General features: G+C 38.7%; 1 protein-coding gene across 6 annotated transcripts in view; it reads right to left on the reverse strand.

Annotated features, from left to right (window-relative positions):
* The window catches only part of LOC102932517, a 60,905-nt gene that overhangs the window by 20,489 nt on the left and 17,401 nt on the right, over positions 1–23,015 (reverse strand). For 2 of the 6 annotated variants that reach the window (XM_027824301.3, XM_043540323.1), the window contains exons 5-11: positions 18,282–18,306; positions 13,412–13,450; positions 8,563–8,640; positions 6,308–6,444; positions 3,929–4,048; positions 3,259–3,289; positions 1,581–1,605 (exon numbers count right to left, since the gene is read on the reverse strand). In XM_027824301.3, coding sequence (XP_027680102.2) covers positions 1,581–1,605; positions 3,259–3,289; positions 3,929–4,048; positions 6,308–6,444; positions 8,563–8,640; positions 13,412–13,450; positions 18,282–18,306 — 455 coding nt within the window. Of the gene's footprint in view, positions 1–1,580; positions 1,606–3,258; positions 3,290–3,928; positions 4,049–6,307; positions 6,445–8,562; positions 8,641–13,411; positions 13,451–15,216; positions 16,573–16,652; positions 16,728–18,281; positions 18,307–23,015 lie in introns of those variants that run through there. The other 4 variants (XM_037893408.2, XM_043540324.1, XM_037893407.2 and 1 more) reach the window with 4 other exon arrangements.

Consider the following 23,015-nt stretch of genomic DNA (forward strand, 5'->3'; position numbering starts at 1 on the left):
TTACGTGCCAGATGCACTAAAGATTCGTATGCTCCTCCATGCTTCAACCACCATTCCAGAGGACATGCGTCCATGCTGATGATGGCTTCTGCTCGACAACGATCCAAAGCAGTGCAGAACAACACATGTTCATTTTCATCATCTGAGTCAGATGCCACCAGCAGAAGGCTGATTTTCTTTTTTGGTGGTTTGGGTTCTTTAGTTTCTGCACGGAGCGTTGCTCTTTTAAGATTTCTGTAAGCATGCTCCACACCCCATGCCAATCAGATTTTAGAAGGCACTTCAGATTCTTAAATCTTGGGTCAAGTGCTGTAGCTATCTTTAGAAATCTCACATTGGTACCTTCTTTTCGTTTTGTCAAATCTGCAGTGAAAGTGTTCTTAAAACAAACAACATGCTAGGTTATCATCCGAGACTGCTATAACATGAAACATATGGCAGAATGCGGGTAAAACACAGAGCAGGAGACATACAATTCTCCCCCAAGTTCAGTCTCAAATTTAATTAACGCATTGTTTTTTTAACAAGCGTCATCAGCATGAAAGCATGTCCTCTGAAATGGTGGCCAAAGCATGAAGGGGCATACGAATGTTTAGCATATCTGGCATGTAAATACCTTGCAACGTCTGCAACAAAAGTGCCATGCGAACATCTGTTCTCACTTTCAGGTGGCATTGTAAATAAGAAGCGGGCAGCATTATCTCCTGTACATGTAAACAAGTTTGTTTGTCTGACTGATTGGCTGAACATGAAGTAGGACTGAGTGGACTTGTAGGCTCTAAAGTTTTACATTGTTTTGTGTTTGAGTGCAGTTATGTAACAAAAAAAATAAATCTACATTTGTAAATTGCACTTTCACAATAAAGAGATTGCACCATGGTATTTATATAAGGTGAACTGAAAAATACTATTTCTTTTATCATTTATACAGTGCAAATATTTGTAATACAAATAATATACAGTGAGTACTGTACACTTTGTATTCTGTGTTGTAATTGAAATCAATATATTTGAAAATGTAGAAAAACATCCAAAATATCTAATACATTTCAGTTAGTATTCTACTGTTTAACAGTGCAATTAATCACGATTATTTTTCTACTATACAGACAATTAGTAACAAAGCTCCTTCACAGAACATCAGCTCCTTGAGAAGAAAAACGCTTTAATTATCTTGGTCATCTCCTTTGACTGTGTGCCACCTTTGCAACATTCTCAACCAATGCCAGCCCTGGGTGTGATGGACCATTTTGGGATATGATCTGAAGTCTCTCTCTATATAAATACATCACGCTGCCATTAAATGACTCAGCACGTGCAATACATCAGAAAGTCATAGTTATACATATACAGATAAGATTAAAATAACAACCTATAACTCACTGATAATCAACAAAGTTTTGTACAAGAGCAAAAACTGAACAAAGACAACAAAGACAAAAATGTAGGATTTTTTTTCTAAAGACAAGTAGCAATGGTCTGAGATAAACAAAATAAGTGACCACTTAATCATTTCAAATGTATGGTGATGTGATGGTAATAAATTTATTCATGTGGGAGTTTACTGGAGGTTTCCTCACCTTGATTTTTTCTTTGATGATGAGGCTAGAAAAAAACATTGGAAGCGGTCAGCAAGAGCGTATGGTCATTATAGTATCAATGCAAACGGATCATAATATAAATTCCATATTTATCTACACTCCCAGCTCAGTTAAGTACAGAACTCTTCAGCACTGGCCCTGTTCATTATGCTAATGGATCTGATTAAATTTTGTCACCATCAGCCAAATTCACTTTCCCTCTTATCTTACTATTAGGCTATTAAAATGTACCAGATACTGTCTGCCCCCAATTGGCATCGTTCAGATCGTGTCACACCAAGATGTCCAAGATTATATAAATGTATTTGGATCAAATATTTATAGTTGACCTTTTTCATTACTAAGCTAATTTTAAAGATATAGTATTTGCAATATTCAGCTACACTTACATTCTAATGGGTCAGATGACTGTTAGCATACTAAAGCCAGTTCAGAGGTTCTATAAAGAACCCATAGTTTTTCTAGTGGAGGGCAGATCGTAGAGTACGTAACCAGGTAGGCCTCCTTGTCCTGGTATAAATAGCAGTGTAAATAGTGAAGCGTGGCTTAGGCAAGTAAAGACACGCCTGAAGGACAGAGGTCTGAGTCCAAGCACATGCCCTACATGGCAGTCTACTTGCCCAAGCTGTGCCTCCCTGTCTACACTGCTATTTTTAACAGCATACAGTCACGTTGCCTCCCCAGTGCTAGAGACCTTCCCCTGCTGCAGGGAAAGACTCCAGCAGCAATGAAGAGCTCCAGTAGTGGGAAAAAGCCTCCACCCTGCCAGAGCCTCTCACTTACAGGTATAACTATACACCGCACAGCTGGCTTTTCACTCCAGTGTATAGCTACACATATCCTAGACACTACTGCCGGCAGTGTGTGGTGTAGACATAGCCTCAGTTCAGTCAGGAAGGAGAAATTTATATCAACTTATTCCAAAACAATGACATAATACTGCATTTTTCACTGAAATACATTTTTCAGTTGAGTTAATGAGTACAATAACTACTAATTATGATCTTAAATAGCAGAGATAAGATGGGTGAGGTAATATTTTTTATTGAACCAACTTCTGTTGGTGAAAGACAAGCTTTCAAGTTTATGTAGAGCCCTTCTTCAGGTCTGCAAAATGTAAACAGATTGTTTAGCATAAGTAGCTAACACATAGTTCACATTATATCTTAGTTATGCGTTAGCTACTTATGCTAAACAATCTGTTCCACCTTGTATTTAGCTGTGACACACTGACTACATTTCCCAGACCTGAAGAGCTCTGTGTAACTAAAAAGCTTGTCTCTTTAACCAACAGAAGTTGGTTCAATAAAAAATATTACCTCACCCACCTTGTCTCTCTAATACCCTGGGACCAACACACATACAGCAACACTACATATCTTCAATACTGCCATATGCATTTTCAGTATTTTCAGAATGTTTCAGAAATGTGAAAAATATAACAAGATCACTTTTTGCACATCTAATTAAAATACTGGAGAATTTAAAAACAGAAAGTTATATGCATACCAAAGCTATTGCTCTAAAATTTTACATGTTTTAAGTAATCACTAACTTTTGCGGCTATCTGTAATCTCAAGTTAGGTTCAATTATTCATTATTTGAAGTTTTATTTAAAATATATTAAAATTATATTAATGTAATTTCACAAACTTACAAGATATACTGGGTCTTGTATAACCTTCAGTCTAGGAAGCAAAAACAGGCTTGTTTAGATTAGACGTCCTCGTTTACATATGAATTAATATTGGTTGTTTCCCCACAGTTCAAATCCTCTGCCATGCCCAGCAGAAACTGGGGCCCCCAGAGAACCCATCTCACTATACTTTTATTTACCACTACCTATTGCACCACATAATTTTACATTTAACAAATGCTAAACATTACCAGGCAACCTTACAAATTAGCACTCGTTTTCTGAAAGAATCAAGTTTGAGATGCAAGAATTTCCTCAGGTCCTGAGGATTTCTAAAACATACGCAATTCCAACCCTTTGCTACTATGAATCTTAATGTAATATACCCAACTTTTATCACTGAAAACAGGACTGGCTGGACAATTTCTGATCCTAAAAGTTCTAAATTTCTGTGAAAACAGCAACAAGTTTTTGGTGAAATTTTAAGGAATCTTCCTGATTTTTTGACCAGCATTAAGTGAAATACTGACTCAGGAAGATGTATGCTTTCTGAAAGCACTTTGTAAAATTAAACAGAGTTTACTACTTTTTAAAATTAAAAATTTAACAGGGCCTAGTGTCTAGTTTGCCAGAACCTAGATACAGAACCAAAGAACAAATTTAGTTGTTAGTTTAAACTTATCCAATTTACCTTATAGATCTTTAAGCCTTCAGTCTTTTCTATCTCTCTTGCTATCCGTCTGAGAAATGAGACTTTGTCCTCTTTCACGCCTGGTGTGTTCTTCTTCATTTTATCTGGAAATTCTTTAGACTGTCAATGAAAAAAGGTTTGAGACCATTTCAATACTAAATTTGACGAGTCATGCATTTTGGAAAATTTTACAATACCTGTGGAGAAAACTAAACAATAAGATTTTAGACATTATGGTCCTACATTTCCTCTAGCAGAATATAACTAATTGTGATTTAATATGATAAATTTTTATTAGTTTTCATCATTACAGAATTCAGGTAAGACACCTGACAAAAGAAACATGCTTTGTACAGTGTCCTAAAGGCAACCAGACTTGGGCTCTGATGGACTAAGAGAAGGAGTTGTTGTGACATGCTTCAGGAGTTTTACTAGAGAGACCTCAGCCTGCTTGGTCCCATGGCAAACACCACTAAAAATTCTTGAACCTTTATTGAAGATACGGAAAAGAAAAGTTTGAAATGTAGCGTATTAAGGCTTTCATTTTAACAGTATCCCTTACTCTTTTTCACTGTAACCACAGACAATTTTTCTATGAACCACCCCAGGTATTAAAGATGGGGAAAGAGGTACAGGGAGAAGAAAAAGCAGTTGAGATGGGTTGGAGCTGCTGCTGTTGATCTTAAAATCTGATGCCACTTCCTTGATGACAAACTAAGACAAGCACACATAAAAGAGGAAAGAAAATAATACAAAGGTAGAAAATGAAGCTTCTGTCTTTGGCGTTGATTCTTACTTGCAAATCTCACTACTAGAGAAACACAAGGCCAACACACAGTCTTATCAGCTATTCTGAAACTTGTACCAGCGTCGGGTTGTTTAGGGTTTTGCTTATAGCTGTCTCTCTGGTCCCAGGCTCATAACAGTACTGCAAAGGTGGAGTTGTCTTAGACAGCTAAGCCAGATTCTTTTCAGACAAAAAGCAAAAAGTAACAGATGGGGAAAAAAAGACAGGGTGAAAAAGGAAAATGACACGCATGGGAATGGGTTACAGCAGGAACGCAAGTCTCACACACCAGGGAGGCGGTGCTGGGGATTTAGCTGTTGTAGGTGACAATGTCATCTAGATCCCTTTCTCTGGCCCAGTCTGATCAGGACATTGATCAGAATCAGGCCTGTGATGGTCCAACAGTATCACAGTGGACCTGGGCAACCCAGAAGATGTTGGAAGTAACAATCACAATGGCATAGATTGATCCGTTCAGGCCCTGGGTTCTCCAGCCATCTAATGTTAATTTGATCCTCCCCAAGAGTCTTTTTTTTTTTTTTTTTAAAAGGATCTCAAAAGGAAGTGATGGACAGAATAACCCATCCCCTCATTAGATTCTCTATTAAACCTAGTTTCTGACACACCAATTTTGGTCCATTTATTTCCAGTCTCACACTCCTCTTGGTTACCAGACATGATGTTACAGTCTTTGTGTTATATCAGCAGACTTTTTAAGACTACCCAGTCTTTGGTCTCCTTTACCCATTAAAATTTGTTATAAATTATTGGAATATTTTATTAATGTTTATCCACTTTCCTTGCAGCTGAGCTCACAACTGCGTAGTCCTGTCAGCCCCAAATCACTACAATAGAGTCACTGGTGTATAAGAACTTACACTAGGGACTGAGAGCAAGACCATATTCAAGCAATAGAGAAGAGATTGTTTTAAAAACAACAACAACTGAGTGCTATATCACTTAAGGCTTTAAAAATCATAAGTTAACACACTTACACCCAGAAGCTAGTTTACTACATAGATTTACTGATTACTCTTGGCAATCTGACCTGCTAAAATGACAAGTCTAATGGATTAAGAGAAGTCAAGAGATCTAACTGAATCAGGAACAACAAATGGGCTTTATCACCATTTGCCAATCATCTGAATACAACCTGTGCCATAATATACTCAATCGCAACTGATGGGGTCCAGAAAACCACAAGTCCGGATACACGGGGAGTTGCCCAAGATTCTCAGTGACCATACCTTAAGTAGTTACTGAGCAGATGACCAGCTGTTCTCTTCAGCCACCATTAGATAGCAATGACTTTTGGTCACTAGTGTAGCTGGACATAAAATGCTCCCTATCTCATTATCAACCTCTTGAGCAAACCCTAATCACCACGAGTCTAAACAACAAAAATTAAAATGTTGCCATATCTTCTCAATTCATCTATGCTTTGGATTCCTTAGTATTCTTCATATATTATTATTAGTTCATAATGAGGCCCCTAGGAGCTATCGCAATATAAACAACTGTTTATACAAAAGAAAATAAATGGTGTAATAGAGTATTTAAGCACTGACTCAAATGCATAAAATTTTACTTACAATATATGCTCTTCTGTGTTTATAGCCACTGAGATGTTCTATCATAGGTGCCATCTCCGTGTTAAATTCACATAGTTTGCATTCATAATGTGGCTCTCTCCTCCCTTCAAATCTGATTTCAACCACATGTTCTAAACCTATAAAATCAAAAGTTACAAGTACTTACATTTCTTTACACAGGCAATTACGAACAAATATATTCTTATTTCAGCTGTGTAGGGACAACCAATGACGAATCAATGATAAAAGATACTGATCCATTTTAGGTATTTCCTACACTTCCTCACAATCGCCCATTAAGGATTAGATTTCTTACTGGTAATATTTGTTAGTTCAAGTTTCTCTCTTCACCAGTACAGACTTTTCTCTGAGTAAAAGTTCTGTCCTTGGTAGACTGCCTGTCACAGAACTTCATATACGTAGAATCTTAAGAATATACTACCAGAAGAAAAAACAGAGGGTGCACACAAGCACATACCATAAAAGAACGTTAAGGTCAAGCACTCAAAAGTTAGGAAATGCAAGAATAAAGGTTTCCTGTGCAACCTTAATTCAGCCCCTTTATGCATGTCTATGCAGTCTTTAATTACATGACCTCCCATACTAATATTCCCACAGGATCCTTCCTCATTCAATATACAGGATGGACCACAGTTCTGGGGATGAATCAGCATTGTGTAGACAGAAGACTCCTGTTTGTAGGATCCTGGGAGGTGTGTACTAAATGAGGCAGGAGATCACAGGAAGGGAAAGGTCTCATGGTAAAGGAACTGGAACACCATCCTGGAGAACTGGATTCTATCCCTGCCTCTGCCACAAATTCCTATGTGATGCTCAGCAGGTCACTTAAACCAAACTTCCCTTATGTGGTCAGTTATTTCTGTACTTCATTTTTTGGGTGCCCAACTTGAAACCCTGAGTTCTGAATTGCAGAAGAGCTGAGAACTCACAGTTGCAACTGAACTCAATGGGAGCTGTGCTTAGAACCTGTATAGTGATATATAATGCTAACTACTCTGAGAAAAAAAAAAAAAAGCCCATAAGTGTCTCAAATTGGGCACCCAAAATTAATGGACACTTTAGACCTTAATTTCTCTTAAGTTTTAGCTCCTCAGCTATAAAATGGGGATGATAATAATACATCCTACTGATGAGTGCTATAGAAAAGATTTCAGGAAATAATTCTGTTTTCACAGCAGGGATTGAAATAGTGAATGTGCAGTAAATAATGGTCTAGGCTCCATACTGAACAAGAGGATAAAGCAAAATACCAAGAAGCTGCTCACTGAATGAGCACCATCCCATGGTCATGAGTAAAAAATAGCATATCACATAGTTCAAGACTACGATAATGCATACGTGTAAGGGGGACGAATTAAGGTTGCACTGGTAACCTGAATTCTTGCATTCCCTGAAACTGTCCCCAGAGTAGCTGGGTTTAGAGGTAGGTGAGACAGGAAATGATCTCTCAATCCCACTGTTTACAACAGTAGCTCAATTTAACTCCAACGCTGAACATTTATTCTATACCAATACCATATAAGGCAGCAATAAGCCACCAGGCATAGTGGTACTTTTTGCAGGACTGACAATGGAGGTAACATATATTTTGCACAGCTCAAGAGTTCTATTAAATCAGTTAAGAGCAGACCTTCTGTGAAGAAATAATGATCCAAATAATGATCCAAGCAGCAGGAAACTTACTGCTTACAACAGAGCCCCTATTACTCAATTCAACGTACTCCTCAAAGAGGCTAGCACTTGCTAGGGTCATGGAGGACATTGGCTAGTAGGAAATGATAAATTGATGAAGCTGAGCTCTGCCTAGGAAAAACCATCAAGTAGAGAAAAACGGTAGTATGTCCCAGTAGATTTAATATTCTCAGGAACATCATGAGGGTAAACAATCATACAGAAAATCCTGGGCCATCAGAAAAAACTTATGTCTGGCTTTTCTTCTGCAGAACCACAGAAAGAACAATGGCATGTGGAGTTCAATGTGTCCTTCTAGAGATGGAGTACTACAGGGATGAGATGCCAGATAATCTACCAGCCTCCCAGAGTAGGTCCCATCTTCAAAGTGAAAGCTCAGACTGATGAAAGAAGTAATAGAATATTTGCTATTGGAGATCTTCCAAAAAGCATTAAATGTGGATAATATAAAAGTGATAAACAATATCTAAAATATTACTTGACTTACACCGGTGATTAAAGTTCAAGCAAAGGGAAGTTGTCTGACCACAAACACAACATACCAACTAGCGGTTCCTCTCTTTTGGGATCTTTCATGAAATCTTTCAGACAGGTTATGTCCTTTGTAAGCTTCCGCTTAACTAGTGAAAACAAAATAGAAATACATATTAGACAGACAAATTACAATTACCGTAAGATACTGGGCATTTTGCACATAGTTTCATATGACTGAACTGACAAAATGAGTTGCTAGCCACGGTTTTTGACTGGTCAGAATGAATTTTAGTTATGAAATATTGAAAAATATTAGTTTACAATGGAAACCGATTTCCCTTATTAGCAGTGTTCAAATGCACAGTCTATAAAAAAAATCAAAATAATTTGTATTAGTCATCCAGACTTATCCTGGCATCCCATTTTGTGCCTGAAAAACTGGGAGTTCAATATAGGTAACGGACACATCCAAGTTAATGATTTGCAGACAAAGTTAAACAGACACATTGGCATTCACAAAATTCTTCAGCCAAGTCAAAGCACCTGTAAAGGGCTTTTAAGAAGTTTAGATTTAGATTTCATCAAGCTAAGATGTTTGGGATAGAATCCCAATTCCTAGCAAAGGAAGACCTCAGTATTTTTCACACTAACTTCACTTAGGATTCATTAGGGTTACCATAAGTTCGTATTTTCCCGGACACATCCAGCTTTGTGGTTCTTAAATCGCCATCCGAGAGGAATTTTTAAATATCTAAAAACGTCCGGGATTTTGCCTTTATTATTTTTCCCCAAAGAAGAGCTGGTCATTCAAGACATAGGCGAAGAGTTAGCACTGCCCATCCGGGGAGATCAGCTGTTGGCAACTGCCAATCAGCTATTTAGCATGCGCAGCAGCCCTCAGCATGTGCTGCAGCCAATCAGCTTTTTGGCATGAAGTCCCTGCCTATCAGCTGTTTCCCCTGCAGCTGCTGAAGCTCAGAGGCTGCAGGCAGATGTGAGTCCTTCTAATTTTCAGGGCAGAGAGAGCTGGGCTACGGGTGACAAGCAGCCAGGGCACGGCAGCTTCTGGGCTAGCTGTGGAGGGGTGGGAGAGATGGGGTGGGAAGCCTCTCGGCAGAGGGTTGTGGGGAGATGGGCTGGCAGCTTCTCGGCTGGCTCCAGGGGCCTGCTGGGGGGAGAACGGGCCAAGGGCTTTCTCAAGGACTGAGCCAACCATTTTCAGCCCACCCCGGTGTTTCCCCCAGGACCTGTGCTCCCCCTCCAGCCAGGAGAAACCAGCTGCGTACCCACTTAGTGCTGGGCAAGGAGACAAACCAAAGGACATGGCTCCTTTAAGAAAAGTTTGCCCTTGTGTCTAATGAGTGAACTTGGCTGGGGCGAGCAGCTCGTCCCCTCCCCCTCCTTCACCTGTCCAGAGGGGGTTCACTGAAGCCCCAGCCCCAGCTGCAAATGAGCAGCCTCCCCAAGCCTGGGCCCTGCCTGAGCCCAGACCCCTCCCATGCGGACTCTGGGAGCTCCCAACCCCTACAGTTCTGACCCAGGTCCCGGGGCTGCACATCCCTTCCCCATGCGTGGGGAGTCAGGAGGGGGCAACATACCACCAGTACTTCTAGCCTCAAGCTCCCCGTGGAAGCTGTCTTCCCCCTCCCCCACACCCAGATCAAGCCTGCCTGAGTGGCTTTGCCTCCCAGAGAGGAAGTTTATCCCCTCCTCCCCACGTGAGGAAGGACTGATTCCCTTCCCCTGGATCCACCCTCCCTGCCCAGCTCCCAGGGAATTCCTTCCCTTGCATCCACCCCCCTGTATCAGCTTCAAGTCAGGAGACGCTGCCTTGCTTCACCTTGGGACACCTGAGCTCCTCTTTCTTCAGGATGCTGGGCTGCTGCAGCCCAGTGGAAGAAGCAACCGCCCCTCCTCCCCCGCCTTTGGCCATGGTCCCACCAGGGGCCCCCCTCCCACAAAAGTTGTAGAGTGTGTGAGCGAGTCAGTGAGCGAGCTTCAAAGTGGGGGAGGGCTGCAGCCCTGGAGATTGGGACGAGCTGGAGCGATAGAGCAACCACACAGCAGGATGAATGAATGGGCCATTTCTTTGCTGGGCTGTTGAATTAAATTTCTCTCTGCGTCAGGGCGTGTAGTTTCTGGGCTGGCCGCAGGGGGTGCGGTTCGGGGGAGACAGAGCTGCTTTGAGTGCATGGGTGAGAGGAAAGGACTCACTACATATAAAGTAGTACAGTGAACTTTAAATAATTAAATTTCACTTTTGAGGCCACAGCACTTTTTCTTATATATACTCAATATAGAAGACATGTAGTGCACAGCATATATAGCAGTATAACAACACATTAATACAACGTGAGTTGGTAGATACTGGTGAAAATACACACCCCCCCTCCCCCGGTGGCATGTCCTCTTTTTTGAATGTTCAGATATGGTAACCCTAAATTCATAAAACTATTCAGGGAAGGATCAAAATAATCCAACAGTTACTCTGTCCTGGATATGTTGGCCTGAGAAAATATCCTCAAGCAGTGCTTACATATGCAACCATTTTAGGAAGATGCCTGTATTAAACATCCTTGCGTAATAAAAAACATATACGATAATACTTGAACAAAAAACAGTGCTCCAGTAGTACATTCAGGATCTGCTGGACAGAGATTAAGATCAGGATTCAAACTGATCCTCCTAAAATCAACACAATGTGCTGTCACTAGACTAAGGTTTTATTTGCTTATTTGAGAGATTTACATCTGAGTAACTGCATGATGCGAGTACTTGCCACAATGAAAAAAATATTAAAAAGCAAAGGTATCAAAGCCACATTTAAAATATTTTCTCTTCTTTGCTGACATTATGCTCCTCCCTAATAGAGTCAGTTTCCATAGTTTACTCAGCATTACTACAAAATCCAGTTTTTGTTAATTTTATGGGGTTACAGTGAAACAATTAGTGAATCAGGCATCCACAGGGTGGATTTATTTATATCACCAATTTTAATCATAATTTCAATCACATTTTTCATTTGTACTTTTTAGTTCTTTTCCTAAAGAAAAGTTGAATCTCATTGATTGGTAACCATTAAAACATGTGGATTTGCAACTACATATGGCTTTTACGTTAAATTTGGTGCTTCTTTTTACTACCCAGGAGAATACACTATACTTATAAACCTTTATTTACACAGTTACATAGATTAATTTACATTTATTCAGATTCAATTTTTACATTTTTTATGTTAGAAAATAATGAATGATGCATTTCTTTTTAAATAGATTTACTTTTTACTTGTGATTTGTGTCAAGCTCTATTTGGAAGGAAATTCAAATTCAGTTAAAAATGCACAAAAGCAAAAATTAAATTTTGATTAAATATAACTACCTTTGAAAGTGCTGGATACATGAGAAAAAAGTTCTTCAAAAGACATACTGACTTTAAAAACCGATTTATTACACAAAGGAAGTATTATCTGTAGTTGGTGAATTGAACTAATTGTTTCCGGTAACGATGTCCTTTGAGATTTTAGAACTAGTAGATCTCACACCTAGTTTTTACTCATAGAGTAGAAGAGGAAAACAAGCTTCCCTGCTTCTTCAGGATCTTTTTTTTTTTTGGGTCACTCAACTAGCTGAATAAACAGATGTTAAGAAAATATTCTGACCCCCAGAAGTGGCTACTGATGTCAAAATCTGGTTTAGCACTCAAACTCTAGTTCACGGTGTTTAAACTGTGACTTCCACCAGTTTAGTGGTTTGTCTTTCTTTAAAGCTTGTCAGCAAACGTGTATTAGACATTTTTTGTATTTAATTATTTTAATAATTTAGGCCTTAGCATAGGCTGTCAATTTCAAATTTAATTTTACATGTTTATATTAAAAAATAAACTTGTATTTAGTTTAAATTAAAAAAATCAAATTTAATTTAAAAAATCCAACATTTTTTATTTAATAAAACCATAGGTTTTTTAAAAATCTACCCTGGGCACTTGGACTAAACTAATCATAAAGAAAGCTACTTCCTTCAAATCTCAGGAAAGTAAAACGGTATTACAATAGCGGTAGTTTAGTAAATGCTATTTTCCCCACCCCAAGGATGCCAGAACAGAGTCATGATTAAAGCTACGTAAACAGAAAATGGGATTAAAAAAAACCAAAACATCTTCTTAACTCCATTACAGGCATGGATTATCTGTGCCAACAGAAACAAAATCCAGGCTCAGGTAAGAGAAAGTTTTACCAAACTTCCACACATCTGCTGGAGGATTCATAAGCTAAAAGTCATGCCCTGTATCACAGGTTGCAAGAACATCCCAGATTTGACAAGGTTTCCTTCAATCAAAAGTCTCATATTTTGCTATGTTTTTCAGAGATTCTTAAACTGAAGAAGTTAGCCATTGCATGAAGCACTGATGGTCAAAATTTTTGATAACTCCACTTGTGCACTGTCTCTTCCTAAAACTTAAGACTATCTTCATGAAGTTTGGACTCTGACCATCAAAACAAAAATTTTGTTTTCTAGAAGGGCGACTCAAAGGGTCTCCTGGGGGGCCGCGGGCAGGTTTCAGGGAGTCCACCAAGCAGGGCCATCATTTGACTTGCTGGGGCCCAGTGGAGAAAGCTGAAGACCCACCATATGGGGCTGAAACCCAGGGCCCTGAGCCCTACCACCCGGGGCTGAAACCCAGGGCCCTGAGCAACTTAGCTACATGGGATACCCTGTGGCGAGGGGCCTCGGGCAATTGCCCTGCTTGCTACCCCCCCACCCCACGCTGACCCTGGCTTTCACATGCAGAAAAACTCTTCTTGTGGCACAGGTGGGCCGTGCAGTTTTTAGAGCATGTTGGGGGGGCCTCAAAAAGAAAAAGGTTGAGAAACCCTGGTGTAACAGGTTGAATTTATTCATTTATATTCAGTTTCCTTACCTGGTCTCTGTGTTTCATATATCACCGGCGCGGGAGCACCTAAGATAACATTATTTTGATGGTTATTTGTCTTTCTCCGCATAGCAGAACAGACACAGAAAATAAAATCGGTTTAAAGCGATGTCTCCCTTATTCTATGTACCTAATGTTTTCAATTTAACCTCACTAACAATATTGTTCCATCTTAGTATTTGATTTTTTGGTTTTGTATCTTTTCAGTTAGTATTTTTATTAACAATTTTTTTAAAAAAAGCATTCACCTACAAATTTCATTGCTTCCCCTACCAGGCAAAACACCAAGTATGGATCACAGAAATATTGACTAAAACATTTATTTGAAAGTTTAACTACAAAAATTATTTAATCTATGTTACTCCTATTCCAGTTATTTTCCTTATTTAATATTTATTATGGTAGCTTTGAAAAACCACAACTGGGATCAAAGCCCCACTGTGCTAGATACAGTACTAAAAGGAGAGTCTACACAGTTTACAATATAATCTTTTACGTCCAGAAGCAGTTAGGTCCTGATATTGCATCCATGAGGGGGAGACCCCTTGTACTCATGGGAAACCCCATGCAGGTTCCCAAGTCTATGCCATACAACTGATTACCCAATCAGGCCCTTACAGGGCCTTTTCAGATATTTTCATGCTTGGTAGTGTTACTTTTGCACAGTTACTTTCCCCCTTCCTGTGCCCCTCACCCAGTCCTCCACACGCTCAGATGTCCCCTTATAAATACCCAGTATAAAGCTAATTTAAGGCACACATTCAAAAATTTTAAAAAAGCCCTAAGAAAAGTATCTGATAAAGTTCAATATGCGGTATTAAAATACCCTTTTGCAGAAAATATTAAAAGTTCAACCTAGATTATAAAGCTCCTGGGGCAAGTGTCTGCCTTAAAATTGATGTAAAATACCATATTAATTTTTATGTTACCATAGGTTTATAGCACACTAATGAAGCTAAGGGAATCCTAGACTGTGAGCAGTACTGGTTCTCTTTGGCATCTGTACCAGATAAGTAGTTCAAGAGAAGATTATAGTGGATTACAATATCAAACTTATGTAAATTTGTTGCCCATTTCAAGACACTGTGCTAGTGTTTAAATTTAACAAAAGGAAAAAACGTTTTAACCAGATTTCTTCTTAGAATAATCAGGTCTCCCATTTGACTGAGTCAACCACACCCCTAAACCATCTCTCAATGAAATGGTCATTTGACTTGGTAATCCTGGTCTCTGGGCAAAGTCATAAAACATACAGGGCCAAGTCCCAAAAAATATTTCCAAGATGCTAAGTTATAACAAAACTAAAAAAAGATTTAGAAAGGGAACATACTATATTTCAAGTTGTCCTTTCATCAAATATCACTGATCAACTGAGATCCAATTTAGGTTTCTTTAAAGAAACCCTTCAATATTTTATGGCCATATAGGTCAACACAATTAGCTTGACAAACTAGTCAAGAACAATCTTTCCTCTTGAGTGCAATTATCTCCATTATGCCTCAGGAGAGAAAGCTTACCAGCTATGTGCAACAAGTGAGATTAAAAAACTATTAAAGATAACCCAACACCACACTATTGAGTTACCTTATATATTTCTTTTCAGGGACAAAGGAGGACAATTTGTCCTGGGAAACTGAAACAACCCTGTTCTAGGATCTAGCTCTTTATCATCATGCTACCTTAAAGATGTCCACTGTGGAAGCCTTTGGTGTTTCCCCTCTCCCTCACTCCATCCCCCCACCCCTTTTTGTTTGCTGTATGATAATGAATAAACTCTCTGATCCTTGGCTCACCTAAGACACTGATTGAATCTTACATCCCACTCATTTCAAGCCTTTTCCATACAATCTGGTTTAACCTGAGTTTACTTTAGGAATGAAGACTGGATCCTTTGAAGGCATCTAATCTTTGTGAAAAGAGCACAAATGTTTTGATCATACTTCAAGGACCACGGATGATGGATGTAGCATAAACAGACAGACAGACAGGTTCAAAGTCTCTCCTGCAGAGCGGATGTCCAAAAGTAAGCCTTTATTTTATATAACCAGGAAGTAGGAAGGGTACGGAATTGAGAATACAGTGCCGATAGCTAGTATTTATATTCTAGGTCTGACATTTATATGCTGATATGGACTGACAAGTGGTGCTTCTGTAAGAAATGTGTGTGTGTATAATGTAGGGAAACCTGGTTTATTCTTTTCTATTTATTGGAAGCAAGCCAGATCCTGGAGTAAATTCAGTTTGTAGATTTCATTTCTGGAAGTTGGGAAAGTTTAAACTGTTTGAAAAGCAAGCCTCTCAATTAGTGATTTTGTCTCATTACACAGACTGAGGTCTGAGTGCAAGTCTGAACAACTGTTCAGCAAATCCCTTCAGCTGAAGGTACAGGCACTGAAAACTAGTGTCTTCTTGACCACTGTGGAACAATTATTAATACTGATCATACTTTATTTTCTGTATCATTCTCTAGGACAGGTAAAATCAGGAAGAGATAGCCAACACTTTCATAACATCATTGCCATGGCTTCCACTTCTTTGAGGCAGAACATTTCTTGGAATTCTTCTGACTAAGAGGGATACCAGGAGGACACCAAACTTCTCTGAAGACTTAGATATGAGAATAAATCATCCACTCAATCTACTCTTTGCTGACTAGCTCAAGCTCACCACTCTGAAAGCTGTGCGCCTTTTACTGAACGTTGCACATCACTAAGACTCTTCTCTACAGAACAAGAGGATGGATTCTTTGTGAAGACTGGTGCTTCTCATCCCTTCTTGTCTGTTGACATAACACAGTCAGGATTATAGCCAGGACACATGTTCATATGAGTTTCCATGTAGAGTGTCTACACTGAACATACATTCTTAGGAGCTTGCGTCTTCATGGATACTGAAGTGCTGAGTACGTAGGCTACTAACAGAATATTTTTGTTATTTTTGTTAAAAAATGCACTCTTCTCTGCCACAATCCTCTCTACCCACCACTCTAATACTATATAACACGTGTAAAGTTGTTTTCAAAGTTGCCATTGTTAATTTCCAGTTTTATATAACAATTACTAAAAATTGAAATTTTGAAAAACACACGATATAAAAAGGACTTAGCTGACCTACATCAGGAGACATCGCTACAACAGGAGAGTTTCAGATACTCATGCTATCCCAGAATGATATGTTTTGTACTGTCTGAAGCAAACAGAAGTAGTCAGAGGTTTTTTAAAACCTTCACCTTTTTCCTATGGTAAATGCTCCTTCACAGGCGGAAGTTTCAAATGACTTGGATTTTTCATCTTCCCCAGAGTCACTTAAATTAAATCACAAGTATGTCACACTTCAATACTGCAAGTTGAAACACAGAGGTCTTTAAAACCACAATCGAAGGACTCAAAAAAAGCAGAAGGAAAACACGTTTTCTTAATTGAAGAGCCACACACAGCGTATAACTTGGGATAACTGTCCAAGAATGGACTGTAATAGAGTTACAGTAGAAACTCATTCATTTCCAATCAAAACTGGGAGACCTACCACAGTTTACAAAATTTGTGAATTAAAACAAATAAATTAAAAATATTCTAGGATGCTCTAAGATTTTATTCCTCCATTTAAAAAAGCATCATTATAGTATTTAAGATATTAGACTGTATACTAATAATGTGACAAAAGTAATGACGTCTTAGTGGTGGGTCTGCTACTAAGTCTTAAAAACTGGTGTTCTGTCCCACTTCAAAATTTGCAAATCTTCCTTTGTTATTAGCAAGGCACTAGCTATATAAGTCTGACATTCCTGTTAACTTGTAGGTACACAAAGTTATATATTTCTTCCACGTTCACACATACTTTGTGAAGAAGAGGGAGAAGAGGACCACAAAAACTGTTTAAGAGTAGGATATATGAAGAGAGTCAGAAGCTCTCAAGCTGTGATCCATAGAACAGTGGGATCAGACAGACTGCCATTTAAGTCTAACTTGTAGCTTCATAGATACTAAAGTCAGAAGGGACCATTATGATCATCTAGTCTGACCTCCTGCACAACGCAGGCCACAGAATCTCACCCACCCACTTGTTCCCATCTGCTAAACCACTGAAAAAGAAAAGCTAAAAATACATTACTTTCTTACTATTACTTTTCAAACAAGACACTACAGTAGTGGCCACAGGCTTGCTAAATGATCATGAATGGGAAGCAAGATGGTATGTGTGTAATCATGAGTGGAATAGGAGTTGTTCACAAGACTCTATTAAAGAATAGTACACACAGTGACAAAGAAGTCTGATTTTCCTTTGAACATAAGTAGATACTCTTGTGATATTTCTGAACAATTTAAGACTATAGATATCCTTTGACCCAGATGCCTCCTCACCAAGCGTGAAAAGGTCCTCATGTGAAATTTACATATGGAAATGCTTAATTACAGTTTCAAGGCAGGTAAGAATTAAACTGTCCCAGAACTGAAATATGGCTTTTATTAGGATACCAAAACCCATTTAAGCTCACAGCATATCACTGAAAAAAGTAGCATAAATTCACCTGAAGACAGATATGGCTACTTCAGTTTTTACTGCATGAACACAAATTAAAATAAAAAACTGTTTCCTATACCCATTTTCATCAGTGTCATTATCTGGTAGTCCTTACTTTCATGGTATCAAAGATGCAAGCTGATTCACTAAGCATGAATTTTTTCTGTCATAATGCTAAAATGCATTGAACAGATTTGCAAAACATGCAAAACCACCACAAAATGCAGCAAGTGCTAACACTAGCTGAAATATTGAACAAGCAATTTTATCATTTAAAAATTACAATTTGATAGCACCTATGGAAGCTTGAAGGGAAGAAGAAAAATGTCATACTTACGATAAGCATTCATGGCTCTCTCTTTCTTTAAATATGAAGATGCAAGTCATCCCAAAATAAAATAAGAAAAAAATCATTAATGTGTTAGACCATTTAAAAGAAAAAATGTACTTTCTTAATGCAGCTTTTGCAGATGAACAACAATGAAGGCCAACTTTTCCATTTTTACATAGTAAAAAGTATACAGCCTTTATGATTTTCTGCAAAAGCTGGAAGTGCTGACAAAGAAGTGCTGATAACAATTAATACCAGAAGGTTAACATAAAGACAACCCTGGTATTACTTGAAGGAAAGGGATCAATTCTTAAAGATGATTAAGGCTTGACAGACTGATCTCAGGGATGCCACACAAAACCTTGATTTTTGCATGTTTGCAGCTCCTAAAATTTTAAGAGCTGTAGTTCCAAAAATCAACATTTTGGGCTAATTTGGCAAAATCCTCTGGCTAGCCAAAATTTCCTAAAGCTCTGATAACAACATGAAGAACAGGCAAAGCAGTTTTCATCAACTGAATCCATCACAAGTGGTCTTTTGGGAGTAGATGGAAGAAGAGGAATTGAAATTTCCAATTCAAGATATGGATAAGACTAAATACTGACTTGTTCCTAGGTCTTTCCAGGTAATAAACACACAAAGAAACACGTTACTATTGATATTCTAACTCACCAATTTGAGAAATGAACCAATTCAACATATGTCAATGGTGCAGTTGTTTGTTGAGAGCATTCCAAAAAGAGGAAGAGTTTGAATGGCACATCTGAAATATTCAGTGCCACAGAGCAGATGCTGCAAGTCATTTCAACAATTCAATAAGAGATTTTCTAATTGACACAAATAGTTAGAGGATTTGGTAAAGAAACCAAAATACTGCCACAAAAGAAAACAATGAGAGAGGCAGTACCACTGCAGACAATGCAGCTTAAGCTCAACAGCATTTTAAAAACTTAGAATCTGGGCTTTAAGAATAAGTCTCCCATCTAGCTATAGAGACACAGGAATTATTACAGATAAGACCATTCTAGTCTGGTGTCTTGTGCCTGAGAGTTGCTAGCACCTGAAGTTTCAGAGGAAGGTGGAAAATGCATGTTCCCAATTGCATACTGCTGTACATGGGGGGCATTTCTTCTGGGTCATTTCTGGGCAGTCAGCTTATGCCCTTGATTGCATTTTGATTATTGTTTTCATTAACATCAGTGAAGTGACTCCATAGTTGAGGTTGAGAGATCCATTCTATTTCTGACCCCTTTTAAAAAGCTGCGTTGGGACTGAAAATTCTCATGCTAAAATCTCAGGCCACAGGTGAAATTTCCTACAGGAAGCTGGAAATAAATTGCTCCAGCTGTTTTTGAGTTATAGGGCTCTGAGAAGTTAGTGTTTGATTTTTAACAAAGTATCTAACTTTGAGAAGCCATAACTCAAAAACTGCTGCTTTTTAGGGTTCAAACCTCCCATGCACTTTGTCCACCACAGTGCATAGGCTAGTTTTTACGGTTTACAAATTCACTTACAAAACATTTTGTTCCATGCACATAAGTAGACAAATCGTATCTCTTTATTTGAATCTTACTAAATATGCACACTTTAAATGACCTCACAGCAAGATATCAGAAATCAATATATGGAAATTCTTCACATTCCAGTTATTTAAGGACTCCTCCATAATAACCCTGAGATTTTCCATGAAAGTGAAGCTTTCTTTAACAGAAATTTCTAAGCACTTCTGGTTGTGCAGATAACCTTCAGAGCATAAGAGGATACAGTGTTGCTTGGAATAAAATGCAACAATAGCACCAGAACAGAAGCGTAAATTTCCCCAAGTTCATTTCAATGGGGGTAGTAAACTGAAGTCTAACAATGCTGGTATTTAAGTTACCAACTGTTTCATCACTATCAGTGTCATTGACAACATCTGATTAATATGCTTATCCAGTGTGCTTGGTTTCATTTGGAAGGCCATCCCAAAGGAAATGAAGTTGTGATTGCAAATATCAAATATGCAAACATGTTCTGAAGTTTGATAATTCTGGTCTTCACCAACAAGATTTCCTCCTCCTCCTCCTCCCCCCTGCTCTATCTTTTCCACCACTGTGAGAACTGCCCTGATAGAGACAAGGAAGTTCTGGTTTCGTAGTGGCAGCAGAGTCTTGAACCCCAGAGGTTCTCTCTCTTTAGGAAGAGGGGAGACATTTGCATTTGGCTCCCCATTCTCTGGGTCAATGGGGGGAGATGGAAGAAAGGAATTCCACAATCCCACTGAGACGCCTTGATGGATGAAGGTAGCTCGACATGTGCAATTTGTAACATGTACACAGAGGGGAGGAAACCACCTCTAGGGATGGAGTGAGAGTGGCCTCTTTATCTGTACTCCAGAGAGGGGTCCCAGAGCAGGGGGACACCATTTCTCTCACACAGTGCCACACCTAACATCGACTACCCCTAGAGCCGGTGAAGAAATGGCAGACAACACTCTAGGACTCCATCCCCAGAGAAGCAGACAGGCAATAAAAGAGAACTGGTCCTTGCTCAGACATGATGCACTACATCTTATGAGCATATACATACTGCACGTGAAGACCACCACTGCCTCCCCTTTCTATCTGGAGAAGACTCTCCAAGGTCCTGACCCCTCTCCTTCAGCTGTCAGATGCTGCCATCAAGTACCCCACTGTTTTCTAGGCTTGTTACAAAGGAAAAAGTGTTAGTAAACAGGTATAAATCACAGTATATTTTTGAACCAGGTTAATATAATGGCCAAGATCACAATGATTCAATTATTCTTGAAAGCATAAGACTTAAATATAACCATGCATAAAGGCGGCTATAATCAAATCTCCTTTCTGAAAGTGTCATGCTGCATTAAACCCATGTTTATAATTTACCTGTTTAGTCATTGCTTTTTCATTAATCCACACAACAGAAAGAAAACCAATGGCATGTATCTGTATGACGATTGTTAATTTATTCATTCTGGAAAACTTGCACAACCACCCTTGGCTTTTGGCCATCCCAATCACACACACAACTTTTACACCACCATATGCCAGGTGAACCTGATCTCATGAACCACTAAAGCTAGATACAGTTACTTTGTCACCTTAGAAAGCTTGGAATCCCAGAAAGCCTTGTTTTTAGCCCTGGCTATTAGTAAGACAGCTTTCTTATCTTTTACCTCCTGTCTTAGATCAGTGCCATCTAAAGGGTAAACTTAAATTATGGTTCTATTGAACCACCTTTGTTTGCAGGTTTCTATACTGGACATTTTTTTTTAATTTTGAAAAAAAATGAAGTAATTTGAACACTGTACCTGACTTAGAATGTTACAAGTAATAACGTAGAGATGGATAATCAAGCAGAGTTCAAGACTGGTTCAAAACTGCAGGTCACGGATGTGATACAAAATAAAGGTACTTTTCACAAGAAACTAAGTATTTCCTAATTTATTTATAATTTTCAATTAATGTGAAAAACTAAGCTTTTTAGTTTTTTAGAACTTGGAAACTTCTATATTTAAACATATGTACATACCAAGATACTAGAAAGTTAATTTTGTTTCAATAATCCAAGAACTGGCTGCATCCAATACGATATTAACAGTAACTTCAAAACATGATTAACTAAACTTCAATAAAAATAGAATATATGACTATTATATAGTGTGGACAAAGGCAAGGTGGAGGATGTTTTGTTGAACGCTTTGTTGGAGTTTATATTCAACCGCATCTCTGCTTCTAAAATGAGCAATTTACCTGCTAATCTGTTTTTTCCAAGTTCCACAATATGCCAGTCCAGACAGACGATAAGAGGCTCCAACCAGTGAAGAGAGCCAGAAAATAAAATTAAAATCCGTAGAACTTCACTCACTTATAAATGTGTAGGCTTAGTTGAATGTGCCAAGTTGTAAACTTCCCAAACAATAGTGAAGTAGTTCCATGCAGTGGAGAGTCTGAATTTATTTTAACATAAGTGTACCATGTGAAAACTGCAGCAAAGCACAGATGATTTACACAGCTCTAAAAAGGGTGAGAAAGCATTTCCCTTTTGAAACAGAAGGCAACCATGCTCCAAAAGAGACTCTCTACCTACTATGTGACAGCGGTCTTCCTTAAAGCACTCCATCACTCAATGGTCTGTAGAATCCTTAAAGGCTTGTGAATCTCTAGACATACTGTTAAACAGGTTCTTTCAGGTAGAGGGGCAATGCACTCCTCCCAACTTCAGTGGAGAAGAGCTTCATTTATTTCAGAGGGACTGACACATAACAAGGGCAGGGAAACCATTTGAGATGTAGATGTGAGACATCAGTTTATGAAACTAATGAGTTATGACAACCACCTTATTTTTGATTGAACCTCCAAGGAAGGGGTAGAGTCTGAATGACCCATCTGACCAAGCAAAGGGGAAATAAATAAACAAACAGCGATTGAGAAGGTCACTAGAAAGTTTCTCATCACTAAGCGTTCAAAGGGTGGGCCTCTGAAGGTGTTAAGAACTAGACTGAAGTTCAAAGTGACAGGAAGGAGGGGAGTACAACTGAGTTTTTGCTTCTGCTTTTCCACAGTTTCAAAGTCTATCTTGAGGTGGGACTCACTTTGCTACGGAAGGGTTCCAAATAGTACGCTGAAGCTGTAGTGATCCAAAACTCAGGACTTTGGGCAATCCAGCCTAAAGTAACCCAAGGACTTGTTGTCTCTAAATGCACTTAGCTGGCTCTCTTTGCACGAGTCCCAACACTAA

The sequence above is a fragment of the Chelonia mydas genome, chromosome 2, assembly GCF_015237465.2.
Source record: "Chelonia mydas isolate rCheMyd1 chromosome 2, rCheMyd1.pri.v2, whole genome shotgun sequence".
NCBI lineage: Eukaryota > Metazoa > Chordata > Testudines > Cheloniidae > Chelonia > Chelonia mydas.